General features: G+C 46.0%; 1 protein-coding gene across 1 annotated transcript in view; it reads right to left on the reverse strand.

Annotated features, from left to right (window-relative positions):
- Positions 1-344: 344 nt before the first annotated feature.
- Positions 345-23034, reverse strand: part of LOC126529900 (uncharacterized) — a 603581-nt gene continuing 580891 nt past the window's right edge. Inside the window, exon 3 of the mRNA XM_050177355.3 lies at positions 345-2934. Within this exon, the coding sequence (XP_050033312.1) occupies positions 2786-2934 (149 nt within the window). The 3' untranslated portion in view covers positions 345-2785. The remainder of the gene's footprint in view (positions 2935-23034) is intronic.

Consider the following 23034-nt stretch of genomic DNA (forward strand, 5'->3'; position numbering starts at 1 on the left):
CACGCGAAATGCGACGGTTGTGGGATCGTACCCCACCTGAAGCAAGCTGTTTTTCATCCACTTTTATTTCCGTGAATTTATCGTTTCTTTATTTCATTTCTTAAGCACAAGTAATTTCCCCTATGTTGTCCTCGGTGTCAGCGTTTGTTGGCTTCTTATGATATGAGGACACATGGCATTCATGTCATCATATGAAGGACATGCCATGTCTTGACAAACTGAATGCATCCGTGACCTGTGTTGCCAACTAGACATAACAGAACCCACTAGTCGAGGCCTTAAAACATGCAATGCGAGCACCAAAAGTATGCTAAAATTCCGCTAAGTGAAGATAACAATCAGAATCCTGTTCAAATTATGTTTTATTGCTTCTGCGTTGAACACAGCTGAAATGAAATTACACTGGATAGAAAAACTCATTTATTTTTACCCATAAAACCCATGTCTTCGCTAAAGTTCACTAAACTGAAAATGACAAGGTGCTTCGACAGTTATTTGACCGGCTACCCTTCGAATGACGGCGTTTGGTCGTCTTCCATAGGAGGATCGTCGCTCGCCTTGAGGTGGAACGGAAGTGCCTGGGTGATTGTGCCGGTAGGCGTCCTGCCAGGGACACCGGTCGGATCGTAGCCGTGGGGATGCCGGGGGGAGGGGGGGACGTATTCTGTAATTTTCCATGTCGTCTGTTGCTGAAGTTCTGATAGACTGGGCTGCAGTACACATCAAAAGGAGACAGGCGCTCCCAGCCAACCAGCACTTTTATAGCAGACGAAATGGACCGGTCCCCTAGTCGGACACTTCCAGAATGCCCTCTAGGCCTGCGCCTGAGAAGCTACTCAGGTTTAGGGTCCTCGTGCAGGTTGAAGACCTTGCCTGACTCAGCCGCAGCTTACTCCTCTTGCCACAACGTCCAGAGCACTATCAAGCAAGGTGGTACTAGGCGAGATGCCGTACCATTGCGACATTTCATCGTAGGCCAGAGGCAACACCGTTGCATAGGTAGGGGCAGTGTGGGAAATATGTTTCGCGTGACAAGAACAGACATTCATATAACGCACCTAGCGAAAATAAGATCACCGTAGCACCGACCTAAGCCGGAACTTCGTGAGCGTTACTTCCGCACACTGCATAATAAAGAAACAGAAGGAACACTTGCCATCTCACCGCAGAAGATGACATACACATCAGACTAATATCTGACGCTTTTTAAGGATTAATAGCATTATAACTGGTTTTGCACGCACCGGTATAGACACGTCACGTTCGAAAAATTGTTAATCACCATGTGTCACTTCTCCTCTTTGTATTTCGTCTTGTACTGACAGTAGCGATCAATACCGATGTATATAACATTACTGCATTAAGGGGCAACAAAGGACATTTGCGTTTTGTCATACGTTTCCTAGTCTACTATTTAGTCTGTTGCTCGTTCCAAGTGCATTTTTTGTACTAAGCGAGGCAGGCAAGTGAGCAGTAAATGCCGTTTAACCTGTATAGCGAAAACTGGGCGAGCTGGTTGACCGTCATGGCAAATGCAGCACAACACAGAAAAGTACGCAGCGCCTGTCAGGTGTGCGTCTCTGTCTTGCGCTGCCGCTCTTCTTGCGCTGCTTTTGCTCTACAGGGAGTGGTTTTTGCTCAATTGAAAACGTGAATTAGACCACCAAGCATACCGAGTGCGCTGTATCATTGCTGGGAATGGGCTCGCGCGTCAACTGCGCTTGGTATAACGTAACGCATATTACCTTGGGCGCTTCGGCTGCAATCCTGCCCTAAATAGTAACAAAATAATATCGACAGGCATAATATCGACACGTGTCATGCCGCAAATTTGCGGATGTGATAAAACGCCTTTCTCTGTTGCCCGTGGGAACTGCACAGGTCTCCTAATGGCGCACATAAATACTGACCACAATCACTCGGCTTTCCCTTTTACACTGGCTTGCCACGATGCCCACCTTAGCACTCTCCCGGGAAGACATGATTTATTGAAAATAACTGTGAATACTACGCACGCAAAGTGGTAATAAGACACGATTAGGTAAATAAAAAAAATTTCAGAAATTGAGCGATTAGGATTCGTAAACAGGTCAAACGCTATATGCCCTTAAGCGCAGCACCAAGTATGCACTGTTTTGGTTGGTTTCTATATTGTTATGCGGCTCAAACAAATGTAAGATGTGCGCTTTGAACGTGTGGTAAGATTAAGCAGCGCGTACTGTGGATGCGAGATTTCTCGTGCTCACCTGCTTTCTGCACAAGGACGGGCACTTTTTTCAATAATTAAAGCTTTAACAAAACTCCACGGGCTTCTCATTTCCTTTAGAAACATTCATAAATCAAACTATACAAATTTGTAATTCTAAACTGGCTGGGTAAAGTGTCTGCGGGAAGGTTGTACTTTCACGATGCCAGCCATCATGATGTACCCAATACGTGTAGGGCCGGTACAGACAGTTACCAGCAAGGAATAGAGAACGCCTCTGGCGATGCTGTGAATTATGTTGCGTCGTATAAGTTAGTCATCTCTAAAAAAAACGAAAAACAAGTCTGGTGCGAGAATAAATCACAGGAAATGAAGAACGGATTTCTGAGCCGATGACAGTAACAAACGCTCGAGCACTAAGGTGGAACGATGACCGAAAGAAAAAACAGCGCTCTTTGTGAAAGCCAGCGATGCTTCTATGACGTTGCTGCGTGCAGATCCTGCGGCTACGCGATGCCAATGGCAACCTGCAATGATTAACGCTTGCGTCGTTTCATTCCCTCCTCAACGTGTGTTCGCTCAGGCGGCCCCGCACTGGAGGTCTTGCTCCGTCAGTTGGCTGAACGACGTGTTGCGCAGAGCTTCGGGTTCGGTACACTCCGCGTGGCGCCAGATGTCCGGGAAGCTCAGCAGGAACCGCAACCGGCAGTCACACTCGAGTGGGTTTCCTGCGCGGAACCAAAGGGGTCAATGCTTGTCACAAACAGTCAACGACATCATGACGAGACCGATGACGAGACATCTAAGAACAGTGCGCACTTCTAGTGCAGGAGACCGGCCTAATCAGCCAAATGAGCGTGATACACTTTGAGTGTCTCCACTGCTATAACTGAGAGAATAATAAAAAAGTGCGAGCAGGCTTTAATTTCTCGCGGCAGTGATCTGCGAAACGAAACAGGCATCGGCAACCATGGAATAAATATGGACAAACACCGCAGCAACATGAACGGTTAGCGGCGAACGATCTTTATGGGAGCGAGGGTGCCATAAATGAAGGTTCGCCGTGACAGAAAAAAAAAATTTTCGACAAGTACGATACTCCCTAATGCGAAATTTGAGTGCAGCTGTATACGTGTCTTCATTTTCCGACATACTCAGCAAATAATTTGAGACCGCAATTACCAACTGGCAGTAGGCCAGTGCCGTCAGTGTCTTCGCAGAGGCTGTATCGGATTGCTGGCATGATTAGCGGCATCGGAGCCAGCTGTCGAAGACGACGACAATGAACGCGCTAGCAGTGCCACGAGCGCGTTCGCCTGGTTACGCCGAGGGACTCCTACGTTAAACGCAGGAACGGCCGCCTAGGAGCTGCGCTGTAAAAAACTCCGACGACGCTAGCAAATTCGTAACGCCAATGTTTAAGATGTTAGTGCAGATTAGGCGTGTTTACTCCCGATGCAGAGCTTGTCGAATCACTAGGGGCCCTGCAGATCCTGTATGTTGCATGACATTTTAGTGCAGGTACTCACTACGGCGATGGCCTGTCCTACTACTGTTTTGTTAAAGTCCGGGGGTCATATTTATGAAATCGCATGCTATGTACGCAGAGTAGCGCTAGTCAGTGGTTGTCCCGTGTCACTGGAGCACGCGAAACATAAGGTTAGCCGCTAGCTTTGCAGTGCGCCTTGGGGGCTCTCCATATTTGGCCAGCGTCAGAACTGCCAGTGCGAAGGCCGTGGACGATGGGCGCTAGCAAGATCATCATCGACACATACGCATTTGTTTGAAAACCTAATTATGGCACTTTCGACCTAAAAGCTGCGGACACAGACAAAGTTTTAATACTGCAACAATATTTCAAGCACGTGATTTGAACCGAAAAACACCCAGTCACAAGCGCAATATATGTTATTGCGCGGCACCGAAAAACAATCTCTTTAAAAGCGAAGCATTTATTTGCCTCGTAGGAGCCAATTTCAAACGCAAGGTCGTCCAAGGTCACAGATTTTGTCACCGATGTGCGTCGCACACGCCCGCTTTCTGGCCGCTGTCGGCGCTGTCCGCCCGCGCTGTTCCACGCACCCGCTCGCATGGCTTGGCGCTTCCTCTCCCTGCTCCACTGGCCGGGCGCCACAAACAGATGTGTCTCAGTTACGCTAGCTCTGCTATGCGTCGCCTATGACTACTTGCAGATAAAAGGATGGGCCCTAGAAAGTGCCAAGCGGGAGACAAACGTGCATAGTCTGTAAAGATTACATAGGTGTGCGATGCGTACCGAAGCGGCGAGGCAGACGGCGAAGCCAACGAAATACGCGCGGCCGACAAAACGCAGAACGCTGTGCGAACAGCTGCTGAACAGGCGCCGCCGAGACCGAGTGGCGCTTATTGGAGGACTCGCGGGACGCGTACTTTCAAAAGCACCTTTTTCGAAGGCGAATTTGGTTGGGCGCCACGTGAGGAGCCCGTGAGTTTGTTCGGGCGCCACGTGCAGGCGAGAAATTCCTCCTATTGACTTAAATAATCAGCGGCGATGGTTTCTGCAGTTGTTTCGTTTGCATGGTATTTATTAGAATGGATGAGATGGTGTACGGACAGGAACTATTTACCACGAGCACCAGATGGTCACAACAAATGACAGGACACCCAGTGGTGCATGCGCAGAGTGCGCCTGGCCCCGTCTGGTCACAATGCACTTTTGCAGTTTCAATGTGCAAGTAAACCAACTAGCGGAGTTATGCATTTTGTTACGTCATACTAAGTGCCTGCTTGTATCACAAGGAACATTTGAAATGAGAATTGCAATCCGGCTGACGTTCAATTTGACCACAAGTGTCGTTCAAGTACATAATCAAATGTACTCTTAAGAAAACTATTCTCTCTGCATTACGGTATAACACACGCGTTTCCCATCGGCTAAGCAGGCCTATCAGTAAAAACGTATCGCATGGTATGTGATCATACGGTACAAAATATGAGATACTCTGAGAATTTAGATGACACGATTTCTGCATACTCCTATTTAGAGCATTGCAGAATAAAATTGCATCTTCAGAGCCTATACAGCAGTGTTTTATAGATTAAACTACGCTAAACGGGCAACATCTAATTGACAACACGAAAATATTATTTTTCCAAGGCCATATATATATATATATATATATATATATATATATGTGCCAACCTGTTAACTGTACAATTCGTAAAATTCCTCGGCATGGCGGGAGCGAAGGGAAAGATAGCACAAATTATTTTAAAGCTGGCTCTGAGCACACGGATTATTTTAGGAATAGATAGTGCGTACGCGCCCAAGAGTAGCGATGATTTTAACTTTTAGACGTTCCGTCTAAGCCGAGCAGCAGCAAACTATGAACTCTCATAAGCTGTGAACAGTTTATAGCTTGCTCGAAGCCAGCATCTCGTTCGTTCACCATCAAAAGACTTGCAACGGAAGCTACGCACGCGCGGACACTGGCGTGCGATGCATTTTTCCAAATGGAAATAATGCTGCTTAAAACTTGAAGCGACGGTTGTAAAACGGGTCTAAATTTGTAAATATTGCGAAATATTTGGGAAAGTCGCAGGTATACATGTTGTCGCGAAGCGCTTGGGGTAGTAAGCATTCGCGACTAGAACGATAGAGTAGCGAGAGGTAGTACAACCGATCGAGCCCCGAAACAAGGTTTTTCCCTGTCGTCGTCCTTCTCTCAGTCTTAGCCACAGCCCCACTGCTCCTTATCTTACAGTACAGTTATCTCCCACGCGGAAAAGGAAGCCGTCCCGGCGACCTACGGGTAGGACAACACAGGCGGATCGTAGTACGGCTTGAGACGCTGGACATGCACAATTTCGCGTCCTCGACGGCGATAATCCAAAGATAGGTTGAGAGGTTCCAGCATATTGTCACGTGGTAGTGACGGTGAAGAAAGCAAAATGGTGATTGCCCAAACTAGCGTTTTATTTGGCAAACATGGGCCCACAAAAGCAAGTTACATTCAGAGTCGAGCAATAGCGGCGAACACGATCGGCTGTCGTCGAAATCTGATCAGCGGGTCAAGTGCGTCGGCTTTTATACATCAGTCGTCGAATTTTCCAGACTGGGACTGTTCGGCTGGGACTCGCGTGTCTTCCACAAAGTTCTACATTATTCGAGTTGCGCAACATGCAGTCAGATTACACAAGGTTCGGTCACAGACAGCGGATGGAACCATCGATAACATTCCAGAAACTTCCGATACGTGCAGGCGCGTCCTACGCTGTGCGATAACATTTGTTAGGCGGTGAATTAAACGTGGTTGCCCGATAAAGATAAACAAGTCCACATGTTAATACTCTTAAAAAGCATCGACCCGATGCTGCAAACAAACGAAAGTAATGAACAAAAACACCCGTAGCAAAGAAACAACAAAATAAGGAAGTTCGTCAGCGTGAGTAAAAGGGTTTGACTCCCATATTCTTAAACACGCATTCACTCAACGCTTCTCCTTGACTCAGCGAAGTCGAGGCGACGGGGCTTCCTTCGCTCAAGGCGCCGTAGCGTTTCGTGAACACTACTCCACCTTTCCTCCGCCAAGAAAAACCTTGAAAATGAGCCCTTGACTCGAGTGAAGTGCACCGACCGAGAAAAGCTTCTGATATCGAGACTATTCCTAAAGGTGCTTATCAAAACTACAATTATTTAAAACAAATATGCCTTTCGGTTAATTTATCTTCCTAATCAAACGACTACATGGTGCAATGCACAACTTCAGCTCGGCAACGATGCCACTGTGAGCATTCGACTGATAGATCAAGCGGGAGCTGTGTTTGAGGTCCGGCAACGATCGCACCCCAACAGACGAGCACATCATAAATGCATTTCTCCGCTCTTTCTGCGCATGCGCCAGCAGCAGTAGTCGCGAGAGAGAAATATGGGGACTTTCAGTCCTTGAGATTTCTCTTCGCCTAGGTACTACGGAGAAGAAAGTTGTTAGCTCCGTTCGTCCCTAGCCGAGCTGGCAACGCAATCGACAGAATGCGTGGCCGGCAAGGCGAAGAAGCCTTGTCCAAGGAGAGTTTGTTGCTATTTTCTTGCGGCGGTATCATATTAAATTCTGATAGTCGCAAGGGGATAAGTTTGGACGTGAGGCGTTTTCTCGGATGACTTTAATGACAAAACATTACGTCGTGCTGATGCATTTTCATTAGTGTCGTTGGGCATATCACACACTTCAAGGGAATCGCGGGAACAGAAACAATTTGTGAATTCAACTGCCGTGCCGATGAATTAGTTCTTAATGCAACTGAGCATACGACACACTTGAAGATTCGTGGAAATGGAACATATTGTACTCTGTATGTGAAAGTACTTAAACTTGCGTCGCCATGCAATCTGAGTCGTAAAACGTTGTGAAAGCTGCACAGCCACACTGGCAAAACACTACGCCCTGCGGATGAATACGGAACAAATGTATGCTGAATAAAAATGGTCGTCATGCAATTTCATAGCAGTAGACCCTTGGAAAGCTGTACAGTAACACTGATATTGGCTACGTGGCGCAGATTCGTAGCGATTCTGAGGTGCTTGTGCGCAAGGGTAATTAATGAAGGAGCGCGTATTACTAATCCCGGCTCTTACGATAGCTCATATACGGGGAGCTCTATGTGGGCGAAACAAGGGCTCAGATCGCTATAACGCGTGCGAAATAGCTCTGAAGGCCTGTCAGTACACTTATTCGGCGTCTCCGTGCTTGTACTGCGACAGGAGATGTGACGGCAGGTGCGCACGTATATCACACTATATCCTCTGACAGTGGCCGCTTTCCACTATTGGTATACTTCGCCGCAATACACTGCGCATACTTGATTGCGCGACATTGGTGCTTTACGGCGAAGCTGACTTTAAGCGAAGCCCATCGGAAAATGCACAGCTGTGGCTTTCCACAGGAAGGTCCCGACGCTGCTCCGGGCTCGGCCGCACCGCTCAGTCGAAACCTCAGCAGTCATGGAGGCATTGCGGAATCAGGGTGTAGACGAGCCGTATGTAAAAATACTGAAAGATATCTATAGCGGCTCCACAGCCACTGTAGTCCTTCATAAAGAAAGCAACAAAATCCCAATAAAGAAAGGCGTCAGGCAGGAAGATACGATCTCTCCAATGCTATTCACCGCGTGTTTACAGGAGGTACTCAGAGACCTGGATTGGGAAGAATTGGGGATAAGAGTCAAAGGAGAAGACCTTAGTAACTTGCGCTTCGCTGATGATATTGCCTTCCTTAGTAACTCAGGGGACCAACTGCAATGCATGCTCACTGACCTGGAGAGGCAGAGCAGAAGGGTGGGACTAAAAATTAATCTGCAGTAAACTAAAGTAATGTTTAACAGTCTCGGAAGGGAACAGCAGTTTACGATAGGTAGCGAGGCACTGGAAGTGGTAAGGGAATACATCTACTTAGGACAGGTAGTGACTGCTGATCCGGATCATGAGAGTGAAATAATCAGAAGAATAAGAATGGGCTGGGGTGCGTTTGGCCGGCATTCGCAGATCATGAACAGCAGGTTGCCATTATCCCTCAAGAGAAAAGTGCATAACAGCTGTGTCTTACCAGTACTCACGTACGGGGCAGGAATCTGGAGGCTTACGAAAAGGGTTCTACTTAAACTGAGGACGACGCAACGAGCTATGGAAAGAAGAATGATAGGTGTAACGTTAAGGGATAAGAAAAGAGCAGATTGGGTGAGGGAACAAACGCGCGTTAATGACATCTCAGTTGAAATCAAGAAAAAGAAATAGGCATGGGCAGGACATGTAATGAGGAGGGAAGATAACCGATGGTCAATAAGGGTTACGGACTGGATTCCGAGGGAAGGGAAGCGTAGCAGGAGGCGACAGAAAGTTAGGAGGGCAGATGAGATTAGGAAGTTTGGAGGGTCAACGTGGCCACAATTAGTACATGACCGGGGTAGTTGGAGAAGTATGGGAGAGGCTTTTGCCTTGCAGTGGGCGTAACCAGGCTGATGATGATGATGACTTTAAGCAAACGGCATTGTGCAACGCTCGAGCCATCTTGTCCGTCACTGCGGATAGAAAACGCATACGCGTTCAACCTATTTGAGGTGCATCGTTTTGTCGATGTTTATCCCTCTTTACTAAATGAAGAGGCTAACGTACGCCTGTGTGGGTGATTTAAAAGATTGATAGAAAGCCTGGTAACCTATGTGCAGTCAGTCAAAAAACACTATTTATGCATATGTCCACGCTCCAGTAAAAAAAATGCAATTCAGTGATGACCCTCTGGAGGTGGATCCGCACCTATGTAAGCACAGACGGCTCATCAGTCGCAAAGTAGGAGCCGAAGAGAACTTTTTAATTCTAATCATACGATAGTAATAGCGATTCATTTGTGGTCAGCCAGTGACGAACGCATTGCCCTAAACAGTGAGACTTCGCCTTAATCCGCAATGCTTATGTGGAGAACAGGATAGCAAAAGGTGAAAACAATGTTTTCATACGAGGCAAGTCATCCGTGTAGTGGAATTGCGTTTATCGTTGGTGTAGTGTTGACGCATTTACTTTCTGAAGTCCAACTTTTACTGCAACTTAGTTTCCATTGATGCAGGTGCTTCTATTGGAAACATCCAAATTATGACTTATCAAATCAGAATGCCGTCTTGTAGTTTGAGAAATTTTGGTCCGGTCTTAAGTCTTTTCTGAATGTGGAAGAGCTGGCTGATTGCACAAACCACGTAGCCAATATCAGTGTTACTGTACAGCTTTCACAAGGGTCTACTGCTATGAAATTGCATGTCGACCATTTTTCTTTAGCATACATTTGTTCCGTATTCATCCGCAGGGCATAGTGTTTTGCCAGTGTGGCTGTACAGCTCTCACAACGATCTACGGTTCAGATTGCATGGCGACGCAAGTTTTAGTACTTTCGCATACAGAGTACAAAATGTTCCATTCCCACGAAACTCCAAGTGTGTTGTATTCTCAGTTACATTTAGAACTAATGCATCGGCACGGCAGTTGAATTCATAAACTGTTTCCGTTCCCGCGATTCCCTTGAAGTGTGTGATATGCTCAACGACACTAATGAACAATGTATCGGCGCGACGTAATGCATTGCCATTAAAGTCTTCTGAGAAAACGCCTCACGTCCAAAGGTATTCCCCTGCGACTATCAGAATTTAATATGAAACCGCCAAAAAAGAACGCAACAAACTCGCATCGGCACGGCAGTCAAATTCATAAACTGGTTCCGTTCCCGCGGATCTCCTGAAGTGTGCGGTATGCTGACTTTGCTCAACGACACTAATGAACAATGTATCGGCAAGATGTAATGCTTTGCCACTAAAGTCATCCGAGAGACACCTCACTTCCAAACGTATCCCCCTGCGACTATAAAAATTTAATATGCTACCGTCGCAACAAAATAGCAACAAACTCACCTTGGACACGGTTCTTCGCCTTGCCGGCAACGCATTCTGTCGATTGCGTTGCCAGAATGAATGAATATATGATCTTTAATGGCGCAAGGGCCAGTGTGGCCAAAGAGCGCCAAGCTAGTGTTAATGAGTTCGTAGTGGACTGATGTGTTCTGTGAACTTAATGTGACGTGGCTGTGAAAGGCCTAAAAGAGTTGATATATATTCCATAAAATCTACGTGTAGTAATATTATGGGAATGATTATTGACGTGTAGTATGAAGATTAGAATGCATAAAGAAAGAATGATGCAATGTATAAAGTCTGTGAGGTGCTAAAATTGTCTAGAGCACTACTGCCTCACCAGAGCCCTTGGATGCCAAGGGCTTTGAGGCATGTGCTTTACAAAGAAAACTATCGTAGCAGCATCCTCTGGAAAGCGGATGCTCTACGAAATTAATGGGCTTGTGACATGGAGCACAACATCTTTCAAGAAGGCGAGGACTGCTTTGGTCTTAAAAAGCGGTTCGTCACCAAGGAACATAGCCGGATGCAGGGGAATACAATGGCTATATGCAAATGGAAAATGTTTTCTCCTGTCTCTTTCGGCTTCCCGGCACTCCAGGAAGACATGGAGAACGGTCAACCGGTCGCCACATCTACCACAGGTTGGAGGCTCGTTACCGGTTAAGAGAAAGTTGTGAGTGCTAAATCTGTGTCCTATTCTCAGTCTAGTGAATAGGACATCGGTTCTTCGTGTTTTCGTAGTTGGGTGCCAGGAACCTAACTTCGGCTTAATTAGGTGAAGCTTATTACTTGTTTCTGCGTCCCACAAGCGTTGCCAGTGGCTTCGGAGTTTGTTTCTTAGGAAAGGCTTCATGTCTGTGGCAGGGACAGCAGCAGAAAGAATGCTTCGCGATGCTATTGATTTGGCGATATCGTCGGCAAGCACATTTCCCTCGAATCCTCTATGGCCAGGAACCCAGCATACTACTACTTGCCTATGTGATAGGTACATGTTACATAAGAGTGAGTAGAGTTCATTGAAGACAGGATTCGTATGCTTTTGAAAAGAAATGAGTGCTTTTACAAGACTTACCGAGTCTGTGAATATGATGGCTTTGTCGAGCTTAAGTTTCTTTATATGTTTTACTGCACATAGTACTGCGTAGACTTCTGCAGTGAAGATACTTGTTATAGGGTTCAACACGTCAGATTCAGTAAAAGAGGGACCAACAGCAGCGTAGGATACGCCAGCATGTGATTTTGATGCGTCTGTGTAAAACTCGGAGCAGGAGTACTTCAATTGAAGCTCACGGAAATGCATGGCAATTTCAAGCTCAGGAGCGTGCTTTGTGACCTTTAGAAAGGATACGTCACATTCTATCACCTGCCAATGCCAGGGCGGTAATAGCTTAACTGCAGGCATTAGGCGACGTTCGAGAAATGGGACGTCAATTTCTGCGCCAAGTTCTCTTACATGCAGTGAGAAAGGAAGTCTCATGGAGGGTCTATTCCGAAAAAGTGTTTCACACGTCAAGTCGTTAACGGTTGTGAAACACGGATGTTCCTTATTAGAGCGCACTTTCAGAAAATAGTTAAAGCTGATGTATGTTCTCCGAAAATGGAGTGACCACTCATCGGACTCAACATACAAACTTTCAACAGGGCTTGTTCTAAATGCGCCAGTGGCCAGGCGGATTCCCAGATGGTGAACGAGGTCTAACATCTTTAGCGCGCTCGGGGCGGCAGAGTGATATACTACGGCACCATAGTCTATTGGTGACCGAACTAGGCTCCTGTAAAGATTCAACAGGCACTTCCTGTCGCTACCCCATGTGGAATAGGATTTTAAGTAGGTTCATTGTTTGTAGACATTTTGTTTTTAGACATTTTATGCGTGAAATGAATATAAGCTTGGAGTCAAGTATAACACCTAGAAATTTGTGTTCTTTGTTAAAAGGAACTTGTTGTCCGCCCAGTTCTAGAAAAGGGTCTGGGACCAGGCCTCTCTTTATTGTGAAGAGAACACAAGAACTTTTGTGGGGGTTGATTTTAAATCCATTTTGGTCTGCCCACATGGACACCTTGTTTAGGACCTGCTGTACCTGTCTCTCGCAGACTGTGAGGTCGCAGGATTTGAAACCTATTTGTATATCGTCTACCAAGACGGAATAAAAAATAGCTGGTGGTAATGATGCTCGATGCGTGTTCATTTTTACGACAAAGAGCGTGCAGCTGAGTACTCCACCCTGGGGTACCCCAGTTTCCTGTATGAATGTGCTTGACAGTGCAGGACCTATTTTCACCCGAAATGTACGGTTCTTTAGGTAGCTCTCTATAATAGTTAACATATTGCCGCGGATGCCCAGCGCCGAAAGGTCGCGCAGGATACCGTACCGCAAGGTTGTGCCGTACGCTTTTTCCATATCCAGAAACACAGATAGAAAACATTGTTTGTGCACGAAGGCATCGCGAATGCTCGTTTCGATGCGCACGAGATGGTCGGTTGTAGATCGCCCTTCCCGAAAACCACATTGAAATGGGTCAAGCATTTTACTGGACTCTAGGAGATGTATGAGACGGCGATTGATCATTTTTTCAAAAAGCTTACAGAGGCAGCTTGTAAGCGCTATGGGACGGTAGCTAGTGAGCAATGAAGAGTCTTTACCATGCTTCAAAACAGGGATCACAATAGCCTCCTTCCACTTTGATGGGAGATAACCAGCAGCCCAGATAGTATTCAGAAGTGTAAGTAGTGTGATTTGGGTGTCGGAGTGTAGGTGCTTAAGCCTATCATACATGATTCTATCGGGGCCCGGTGCAGAGCTCCGACATACTGACAAGGAAGCTTTAAGCTCCGCAATCGTAAAAGGACGATCATAAGGATCGTTTGGGATGGATTTCCGATTCAGTGGCTTAAGTTCTTCTATTGCTTTATGCTTAAGAAAGTTCTCCGAATACTGAGTTGAGCTAGACACGCGCTCGAAGTGTTCACCAAGAGCATCAGCCTGGTCTTCCAACTTCTTTCCTTCTTTAGTAAAAAGGGGCAATGGCTGAAATTGTGTTCCCTTTAGTCTCCTCAGCCGGTTCCATACTTTTGCCTCTTGTGTGTAGGAGTTAATGCCTGACAAGAATCTCTCCCAGCTTGCCTTCTTTGCTTGCCTTCGCGTCCGCCTTCCCTGCGATTTAGTGTTTTTAAATTCAATCAGATTTTCTGCAGTGGGGTATCGGCGCAGTATGCCCCACGCTTTATTTTGTTTTTTCCTCGCCTCCTTGCATTCCTCATTCCACCATGGAACTCGTCTTTTGGAAGAGGTACCCCTTGATTGTGGGATGAAGTTATTCGCTGCCTCGATGATAAAAGCGGTAAAATACACTACCGCGTCGTCAATACTAAAATCGGTGATAAAATCTCGTGATAGGTAGGTCGATTCCTTAAAATGCTCCCAGTCGGCAGAAGCTAGCTTCCACCGAGGCGTATATGAAGCGCATTGATGTTCTTCAATTAAGTTTAAAAGTATCGGAAAATGGTCACTTCCGTACGGATTTTTAATAACACTCCACTCTAGGTAAGGGAAAAGATCTGCGGAGCCGATAGATAAGTCTGTGGAAGAATATGAGTGGTGATACATACTATAATAAGCTGGTTCGTTTTTATTGAAGAGGCATGTTCCCATGTTTACTAAAAAGTTTTCTACTAAACGACCTCTCGCGTCGCATCGTGAGTCTCCCCACATCGTGTGGTGAGCATTAAAATCTCCCACAAGTATGTAAGGTTCGGGAAGTTGGAAAATAAGGTTGTAAAAGTCTGTTTTTTTTGAGAAGATGGTTCGGGGGTATATAAATAGAACAGACAGTGATTAATTTTTTACAGAGAATGGCCCGAACTGCCACTGCCTCAAGGGTCGTCTGAAGGGCGACGTGTCGGCAAGCTACAGACTTGTCCGCTATTATTGCTACTCCGCCGGAGGCGTTAGCCTCATCGCGGTCTCTTCGAAAGATGAAGTAATTGCGAAGAAGTTTTGTGTTTGTAGGTTTCATATGTGTCTCCTGAAAACACAGCAACTTGGAATTGTGTTTGTGTAGTAGTTCTCTAATGTCATCGAGGTTATTTAGAAGTCCTCGTACATTCCACTGTAGTATTTGTGTACCCATTATGATATTTGTGTTTATTGCTGTGTGTTTAAGACACGAGGATTAGCTCACGAGCCTTTTTCAGGCGCCGTGACGGGAGTTTTGTCTCTTTTGGAGCGGTCGAGAGTGCCTCGCCGCTCCTTAGGCGCTGGTGGCACCGTCTTGCTGGTGGTTGTGTCCATTGCCTCTTGCGAAGCGCTGGACACGCGCTCTTCCGAGCGCTTTGTTTGGCGTGAAGGCCTCGGCACGTTGGACGAGGCCTTTGAGGTCACTTGCCCGGAGGTAGATGGCCCCTTCTGCGGGGTTGGCGTAGCTGCGCTAGCTGCAGCCGCCGGGGAAGGGGGGGGGGGGGGGGGCGGGGCGGATGGCGTCACTGCCGCCTCACTGGGTGTGGGACGGTCAGCCGCCGGAGACCGTTGTGGCACTGCCCCCTGACGCGCCACTTCGGCAAATGTGTTCTTAGGCAGGTATGCCACCCGCCTACGTGCCTCCTTGAACGATACATTTTCTTTGACTTTGATCGTGACAATTTCTTTTTCTTTTTTCCAAGACGCGCACGACCGCGAGTACGCGGCGTGCTCGCCTTCACAGTTTACACAATGGAGAGAGTTTTCACACGATTCAGAGGTGTGCTCATGAGCACTGCATTTCGCGCAGGTTTGGCGGCCTCGGCATCTCTGTGAACTGTGACCGAAACCCTGGCATTTGAAACAACGCAGGGGATTAGGAACATATCGGCGAACACGGAGGTTGATATACCCGGCCTCCATGGACTCGGGCAGAACACTTGTGCCAAAAGTAAGTATCAGATGTTTGGTCGGTATTTCCTTATTATCACGCCTCATCTTAATTCGCTTAACATTTATGACATTCTGCTCACTGAATCCCTCCAAGAGCTCAGCCTCAGTCAGCTCCAAGAGATCATCATCGGAGACTACGCCACGGGTGGTATTCATGGTACGATGAGGAGTTACTGTTACTTTGGCGTCACCAAATGAAACTAGATTGGGTAGCTTTTCATATTGTTTCTGGTTGCGGAGTTCCAAGAGGAGATCGCCGCTTGTCATCTTGGATGCTTTATAACCTGTACCAAAAACTTGGGTAAGAGACTTGGACACGAGGAATGGTGAGATTGTTCGCACGGGTTTGTCTGGTGTTTCGGAGTGCACTACATGGAAACAAGGAAAAGTTTCTTTTTGACGGGCAAAAAATTCGAAGACATCATCGGTGCGCCCCCTCTTGAGGGAGCGATCAGGTAATGGGGGGAAAAAAGAAGCCATAAGAGATTGTAATTTCGGCAGTAACGCTAGCCACCCACCGTGGAGTCCTACAAGGGGACGTTGCAGGACCTGTGAAACACGGCCTGCAAACGCCAGCTGTACATTACCACTATAAGCAAATATGATATAACCTAGGCTGGCTGTTCACAGAAGGTTAACCCTTGCTGCCTGAAAAAATTGGAAGTAAGCGGAAGCTAGGAGAAGACAGGAAAGATGAAAAGTGAGAGAAAGACGAAGACTAGAGGTAGAGAGAGACAGGAAAAGGCAACTACCGATTTCCCCCGGGTGGGTAAGTCCGGGGGTGCCGTCTATGTGAAGCAGAGGCCAAAGAGGTGTGTTGCCTCCGCCGGGGGGCCTTAAAGGTCCAAACACCCGGCATCGGCTCAACCTCCAGGATCCCCCTTTCCACAGGCACGGCTAAGCCGCGCACGGCTACACGCGGGAGGGTCCGACCCTCGTGTGCTCGGGTCCGTGGTGTCGCAACACACCAAACGCCTGCTGACGCAGACGCCCCTGCGGGGGATTGCGTTGTCAGCTCGGCTAGGGACGAACAGAGCTAACAACTTTCTTCTCCGTAGTACCTAGGCGAAGAGAAATCTCAAGGACCGAAAGTCCCCACATTTCTCTCTCGCGACCACTGCTCCTGGCGCATGCGCAGAAAGAGCAGAGAAATCCATTTATGATGTGCTCGTCCCCAACAGCTGAGGGCGTGGCGCATGGCTAAAAACCCAGAAAATTTGCGCTGGCATTTGCCCGCTGCTCTTTGTTTTCTACTGCTTCATTGGTAGTTCACGTTGCGGTTTTTAATCGCGGTTATTAAAGGTGATTTTGTCCGTGTTTGTATGGTGACCGAGCCGGATTGACTTCGAAGGAAGCCACAGATGGAACGGCCGACGGGCAGCTTTGTTTACCTTAAAGATTCAAGACCGATTGGTGCTGAAAATTTGCTGAAAGCATCAAGAGGACAGAAAATACGGGTGAGTGAGCCATCTTTGCATAGAAGCACATTATGTTGATGCGGTTTTTGCGAGGTTGCTGCGGCGCTGTCGATAAAATTTTCCAGTGTGTTTAAGCATGACTGTTGTTCATGTTGCGGGAATTAGCACCTGAAGCAAATTTGAGGCAGCATAAGCTTGCGCAATACATTTTTTTTACTAATCGGAGCTTGTGGGAGATTCGGCACGACCATCTGTGATTGGTTCCGCTTCTTTAAGCAAAAATGCTGAATGTACCGATCGGCGCCTATGTCCAACGATAATTCCAGTATTGCGTATGAAATCTTTCAGTATTGAGCAGAAACCGTTATAGGTGCATGTGGCAGAATGTATATGGTATTTTGCGTAGCACCGGTAGGTTAAAGAAAAGCGTTTTTGAGTCCTGTACTTTGTTTTAGAAACCGTGGCGGTTAGTCGGTTTGTTCAAATTGTAGCACATAGTCAGTGAACCAGCACTGGTGCCTGCATTTTCAGTGATTCTTCACTTCACATGCACGCTACGCAATGTTTTAGTCTTCGGAAAATCCACTTGTAAAAAAAAAAAAATTAAAATATCGGGTTTAACGTGCCAAAACCACTTTCTGATTATGAGGCACGCCGCAGTGGAGGTCTCCGGAAATTTCGACCACCTGGGGATCTTTAACGTGCACCTAAATTTAAGTACACGGGTGTTTTCGCATTTCGCCCCCATCGAAATGCGGCCGCCGTGGCCGGGATTCGAACCCGCGACCTCGTGCTCAGCAGCCCAACACCATAGCCACTGAGCAACCACGGCGGGTAATCCACTTGTCACTAGTTCATCACCAGCATTAGTGTGTTTTCTCCTTACCTTTTTCAATGTGCTGTGTGGTAGCATCTGATGCGTGTTCCATTAACTGTGCTTTAACTTCGCGCTGTGGCCACATTTTTTAGTTGTGCTATGTCTTTTCATTTCCGTTGCTTAGATACACTGCTTTTACTTAGCGCGCGAACGTCCAGTGTACATAAAGTTTTTTTGCATTCTGGTGCAGGATCTGGGCTTTGGAAGGACCAGTTGATGCAAAAATCAATATCTGTGCTGCACAGCAAGGCTTGTGGCAGACCTGAAAGCATCGATAGATACAGTGCCTGCCCTGTTGGAATTACACCAGCCCGCTTCCCTGAAAGAACCTAGGTGCTCAAGATGTACTTGATTAACCTACTCGGTAATTAGTCTGTGCTTATTTTCATCAACTTTGTAATAATATTGATGTTACGTCTCCCTACATTCAAGAAATGGCAAAATGGACACTGTTATTTCGAACCACAAACGTGAAACAGCTATACCATAATGAAATGAAATGCATATTTTATTCGTGTTCAGCTCTCACATAAACTGGTTTTGGAGACCATATATATTCATGATTATGATGTGCGAAGTCATCGGTTGCGCATGATGCGTTACGATTGCAATGTGAGCTTTTTACTGCCCACAATTTGTGATGCAGCAGTTTCGTAGCACTTGTAACCACCACTTTTGTATGCTGAAGCTACATTAGCATGAGCTAGTGTACATTAAGAAATATTCCATAATTTTATGGTTAATCGCAGCTTGTCTGAAGTAACCGCAGCGATGCAGTCTATGCTGCATTTTTAAGGATCGTCACTATGACCGTCTGCATCATCATTTGGCCTAATTTGTGACTCTACAAGACACGCTGCTACCCTGCGTTTTGTTCCTCGGTCAATTGGTGAAGTTCTGCAAGCCCCATGGAAGCCAGCTATCATCCCTATCGAATGGAAGAAATTCATTGTTGCGACCCTCATAATTCATCTTAAGCTGAAGCTAGAACCAGAGCCGAAACAGCATATATTCTGCGAGGGTTTACCATTACACACCCTCGGGTGCCTGCTCCCGACAGGCTACTGTCTAGAATACAAGTGGCGTTTTATTCTAGAATATATTTGTAAGCAATACTGCTGCTTCTATTGCAATATCAGAGTTCACGCTGTATTTGCATACTATCAAAGTACAAAACGACGAGCACAATGTTAAGTCGTTTTATAAAAAATAATGGCGCTTGGATTGACCAGAAATTATTAAGGGGTACATACTATATTAATAAATATGGCTGAAGAAAAAAAAATCTGGATAAAAATACAATCACTTCAGCTACAACGTGTCTATGAAGGCAAATGCATGCAGTCAAACTGCTTTCAGTTGTGATGTTTGAGCTGATAGGATGTCAGATGCGGTAGGATAGACGTCTTAGCCAGAATATTTCGACACTCTTGTAGTGCAGCAGGACACATTAACTGGAGCTCTTCACTTGCACACCAATGCAAGCGGATAACACACAGCACACTTGGAAAGGCAGTTGCTCTGCGTGCTTGTGTTGGCAGTCTGGTTCCTGCATAAGACAAGCGGTTGGTGATAAATATACAACGATGTTAAGGCGCATGAAAAGAAGCTTAGGTACTCTATTCAAAAACTTTCAAAAGGGGCAACACAAGGACGAGCGCTCGTCCTTGTGTTGCCCCTTATCTTTGTCCCTGTCTGTTTGCGCACAAGAAGTTTTTAAATAATGAATCTGTTCCAACTAGGCCGACTCGCGGTTGTACTGTATTCGTTTTGTTTTGTTTACTTTTCGTGCTAATTAAATTCGTTTGAGGCTTTTATGTTCTAGAGCGCGTTTTCTTACTACAATAAGCTCATACTCTTTTTATTTATATTTGCAAAGAAAGATTTTTCAGCTGGTTTGGCGCTTGCGCCTCCAGACCGACATACAGCGATCTAAGGTTTACTTAATGAAACCTCTAGAGAGCAGGAATGTTCGCAACAAAGATATGCGAGATATACCTGCTACCACTTGCTAGCAATGTCTGTAATATAGGAGCTGTCACTCTACTGCTACAGCCTTTTTTGTCACAATAAAAAATAATGCGATGTGCAAAAAGTGTACTTTGTTGTATTGTTATTGTGGTTTTTACTCAAATAAAACATTCCATTCACCTGTGTACACATGCATGTATAATTCTCAATGCCGTTTCATAACTGGCCACTTCCTCGTTGGGCTCGGATGTTCATAGGCATGATAAGCTAATTAACTGAATATTTTGAAGCAAGACACACGTAGTTATTGGTTACGACTTTAAATTCCACCAACTGCAAACGATCCACACAAAATTACAGTACATTATTTTGTTTTCCCTAGCAAAACTAGCTGCATGGAATTCAAAGAAAATTAAATAAAGATAAAGTGAACCCACCTGCTCGTTTATAGAGATGAACAACTTGCTACGGTGTGCTTCCCTGTCCTTGGATTAGAGCAGTCAGTGACGATCTACTCTAGTGCAAACCACGCGAACGTGGAAGACTGCCGGCGCTTGCACAAGCAATACACGCACTAATCGCAAGAATCTTCGTCGTTGTTTTCATAGGTTTGAAGTCCGCCGCAGTTATGTATTGCGCCGTGCTTGAACTGATGCTGTCGTGTATACGATCAGCCGCGAGATACACGTAAATGCTCTGGCGCCAATAATAGTTTTGGAGCACTCGCACGAAGTATACCTGTATGCAGGTCAACAACTGGCTCATGCCAGGAGTAATATGACAGTCACTGCAGTAGCTCGCAGTCTTCTTGACAGGACGGCCGATCTGTCTCGGCGCCGCAGTGGAATAATTCCGTTGCCAAAGCACTCCAGAGGATTGCACCGGTCCCAAAAACGAAGCCTTTGAAAATGCGGAGCATCGTTAACATAAAGAAAAGCTACGGAGGCAACTGGCGTCCATCGGAAAAAGCTGACGAGGCGAGCGATAGATAACAAGGCCGCCATGTTTACGCACTAACTTCACTCAAGGAGCGATTCAAGGTAGCTGCGACAGGTAGCTGCCACCTTGACATTCTCGAGTAAGACGCTCGTGCTTTCCTTGACTGAAGGCGAGTTTCGAGTGGGGGGCGATTTGTGAAATGAAAAACCGCACTCAAGGAGAATTTCGAGTGTAGGGTCGAGTCGAGGCGCCTTTGTGAATATGTACGACGCACATCTGTACGACGAATCTGTACGACGCAAATCGCACTCCCTCCTTAAGTATATGGCCGCCTTGACTGCTAGAGGTACTGGCTGCGACCAAACAACGGCTCTCCAGGTGTGCCTGTCATGTGTACTCAGGCATGATGTACGCGTTACCAGTCCTGAACATAGCACCTAGTTTGATGGCCCAACTGGAACGAGATCATCGCGTTGCCCTTCGACTACGCATTTAATTCTTCTTTTCTTTCTAATCTTCCATCATCATCCGGAGGTGACAGCCTGTCTTACATGCAGCCGCGCTGCGAGCATACAATGTTTCTGCGACCAGTACCTGAATCGGAAGTTATTACAACGTACACGAGTTAAAAAAATAGCACAGCCACATATATGATGGACCTGCAGATAGAACTGGTAAAATTTGTTATTGACTTTAACGCATATAATTATTGGCTTAACGCATATAATTAACAATTTTCTTTCATGTGCGGTATTTCCTCGTAAAATGCAATGCGCAAAAGTTACACCAATCTACAAAAAAGGTGATAGGAATGATCTTACAAACTACCGTCCAATCTCTATTCTACCTGTTTGTTCAAAAGGTCGTGAAAATTTATTTTAGCGCGTTTAATTTCATTTACTGATCGCTAAAACATGCTAACTGACTCGCAGTACGGCTTCAGGAAAGATAAAACTACAGGGCTGGCATTGCTCATGCAAAAAGAAATAATATTTGAGATGTTTGAAAGTCAGAGCTTGGTCCTTGGTATCTTTCTGGATTTCACAAAAGCATTCGATAATATTATCACAACATACTTATGAAAAAATTGGAGCCCTATGGCATTCGAGGGAAAGCTCTGCCACTCATTTCATCGTACCTACAGAATCGGTCGCAGTTTGTCATGATTAATGATCACTCTTCTTTAGTCAAACCAGTTAATTCAGGTGTTCCATAGGGAAGCACCTTGGGTACTTTTCTCTTTGTTGTAACGATATTGTTAACATTGATCATACCGCCAAGTATATATTATACGCTGACGATATACCGGCTCGGATGTCGCATGCCTATCTTTTCGCGCAAATTAAAAACTTGCGCAATTAAGACCGGTGTACCGCAAGGCAGCGTGTTAGGCCCACTCTTATTTAGCACATTCGTAAATGACATTCCCGACATCGACACTTCACTTAATTTTGTTATTTACGCTGACGATAGCACTGTTTTGTTTTCTGGTCCAGATACAGACGTTTTGGCAAGAAAATGCAACATTTTTCTTGAGAAGTTGTTTTACTGGTCCCAAGAAACTAGACTTGAAGTGAATCAAACTTAAACCAAAATCATTATGTTCCGCGCAAGAAACAAACCATTGACAATCAATCGCGCCGTTTATTATGGAGGGCAGGAAAGTGCAAAAGCGCGTCGAATGGAAGCAGTGACATTGCTAGGGTAAAGCAAGTTGCTGTGGTACCATACATTCATTGCATTTCACATAATCTCGGAAGAATAACGGAGAAATCGGCGGTGGACGTGGTTTTCTCTGCCCCTCAGCGTCTACAGAAGCTATGCAAACAGGTTAACACAGAGAATAACAAAAGGCACGCACGTTCTACCCAACATCGCAAACAATTTGTAACCTGTACTCATGACGTCTATGCCGTTCCACTTTTATGCGGAAGAACGTATATTGGTCAAACCGGCAGATGCATCAATGAGAGATTAAAAGAGCATCGATATAACGTCACGAGGGTAATCTCGGGTCATTTGGGTATTCACTGCCGAGATTGTTCCTGCAAGCCCATGTTTGAAAGCACTTCCATTCTGTGTAAGGCTCATAGCAGGATGACGAGGGAGATTGCGGAGGCCTACGAGATAGCAAAATTAGAGCAAAAGTGCGTAAGCAAGCCTTCGGTGTCACCATCGGAAACGAAGACACGATTCCTCGGTTTGTCTTTGTGACCATTGCAGTACATATTTTCTCCATGCCTTGCACACGTGTACGGTTCATCGAAATGCATCACTGAATGT

The sequence above is a fragment of the Dermacentor andersoni genome, chromosome 5 (genome assembly GCF_023375885.2).
Source record: "Dermacentor andersoni chromosome 5, qqDerAnde1_hic_scaffold, whole genome shotgun sequence".
Lineage (NCBI taxonomy): Eukaryota > Metazoa > Arthropoda > Arachnida > Ixodida > Ixodidae > Dermacentor > Dermacentor andersoni.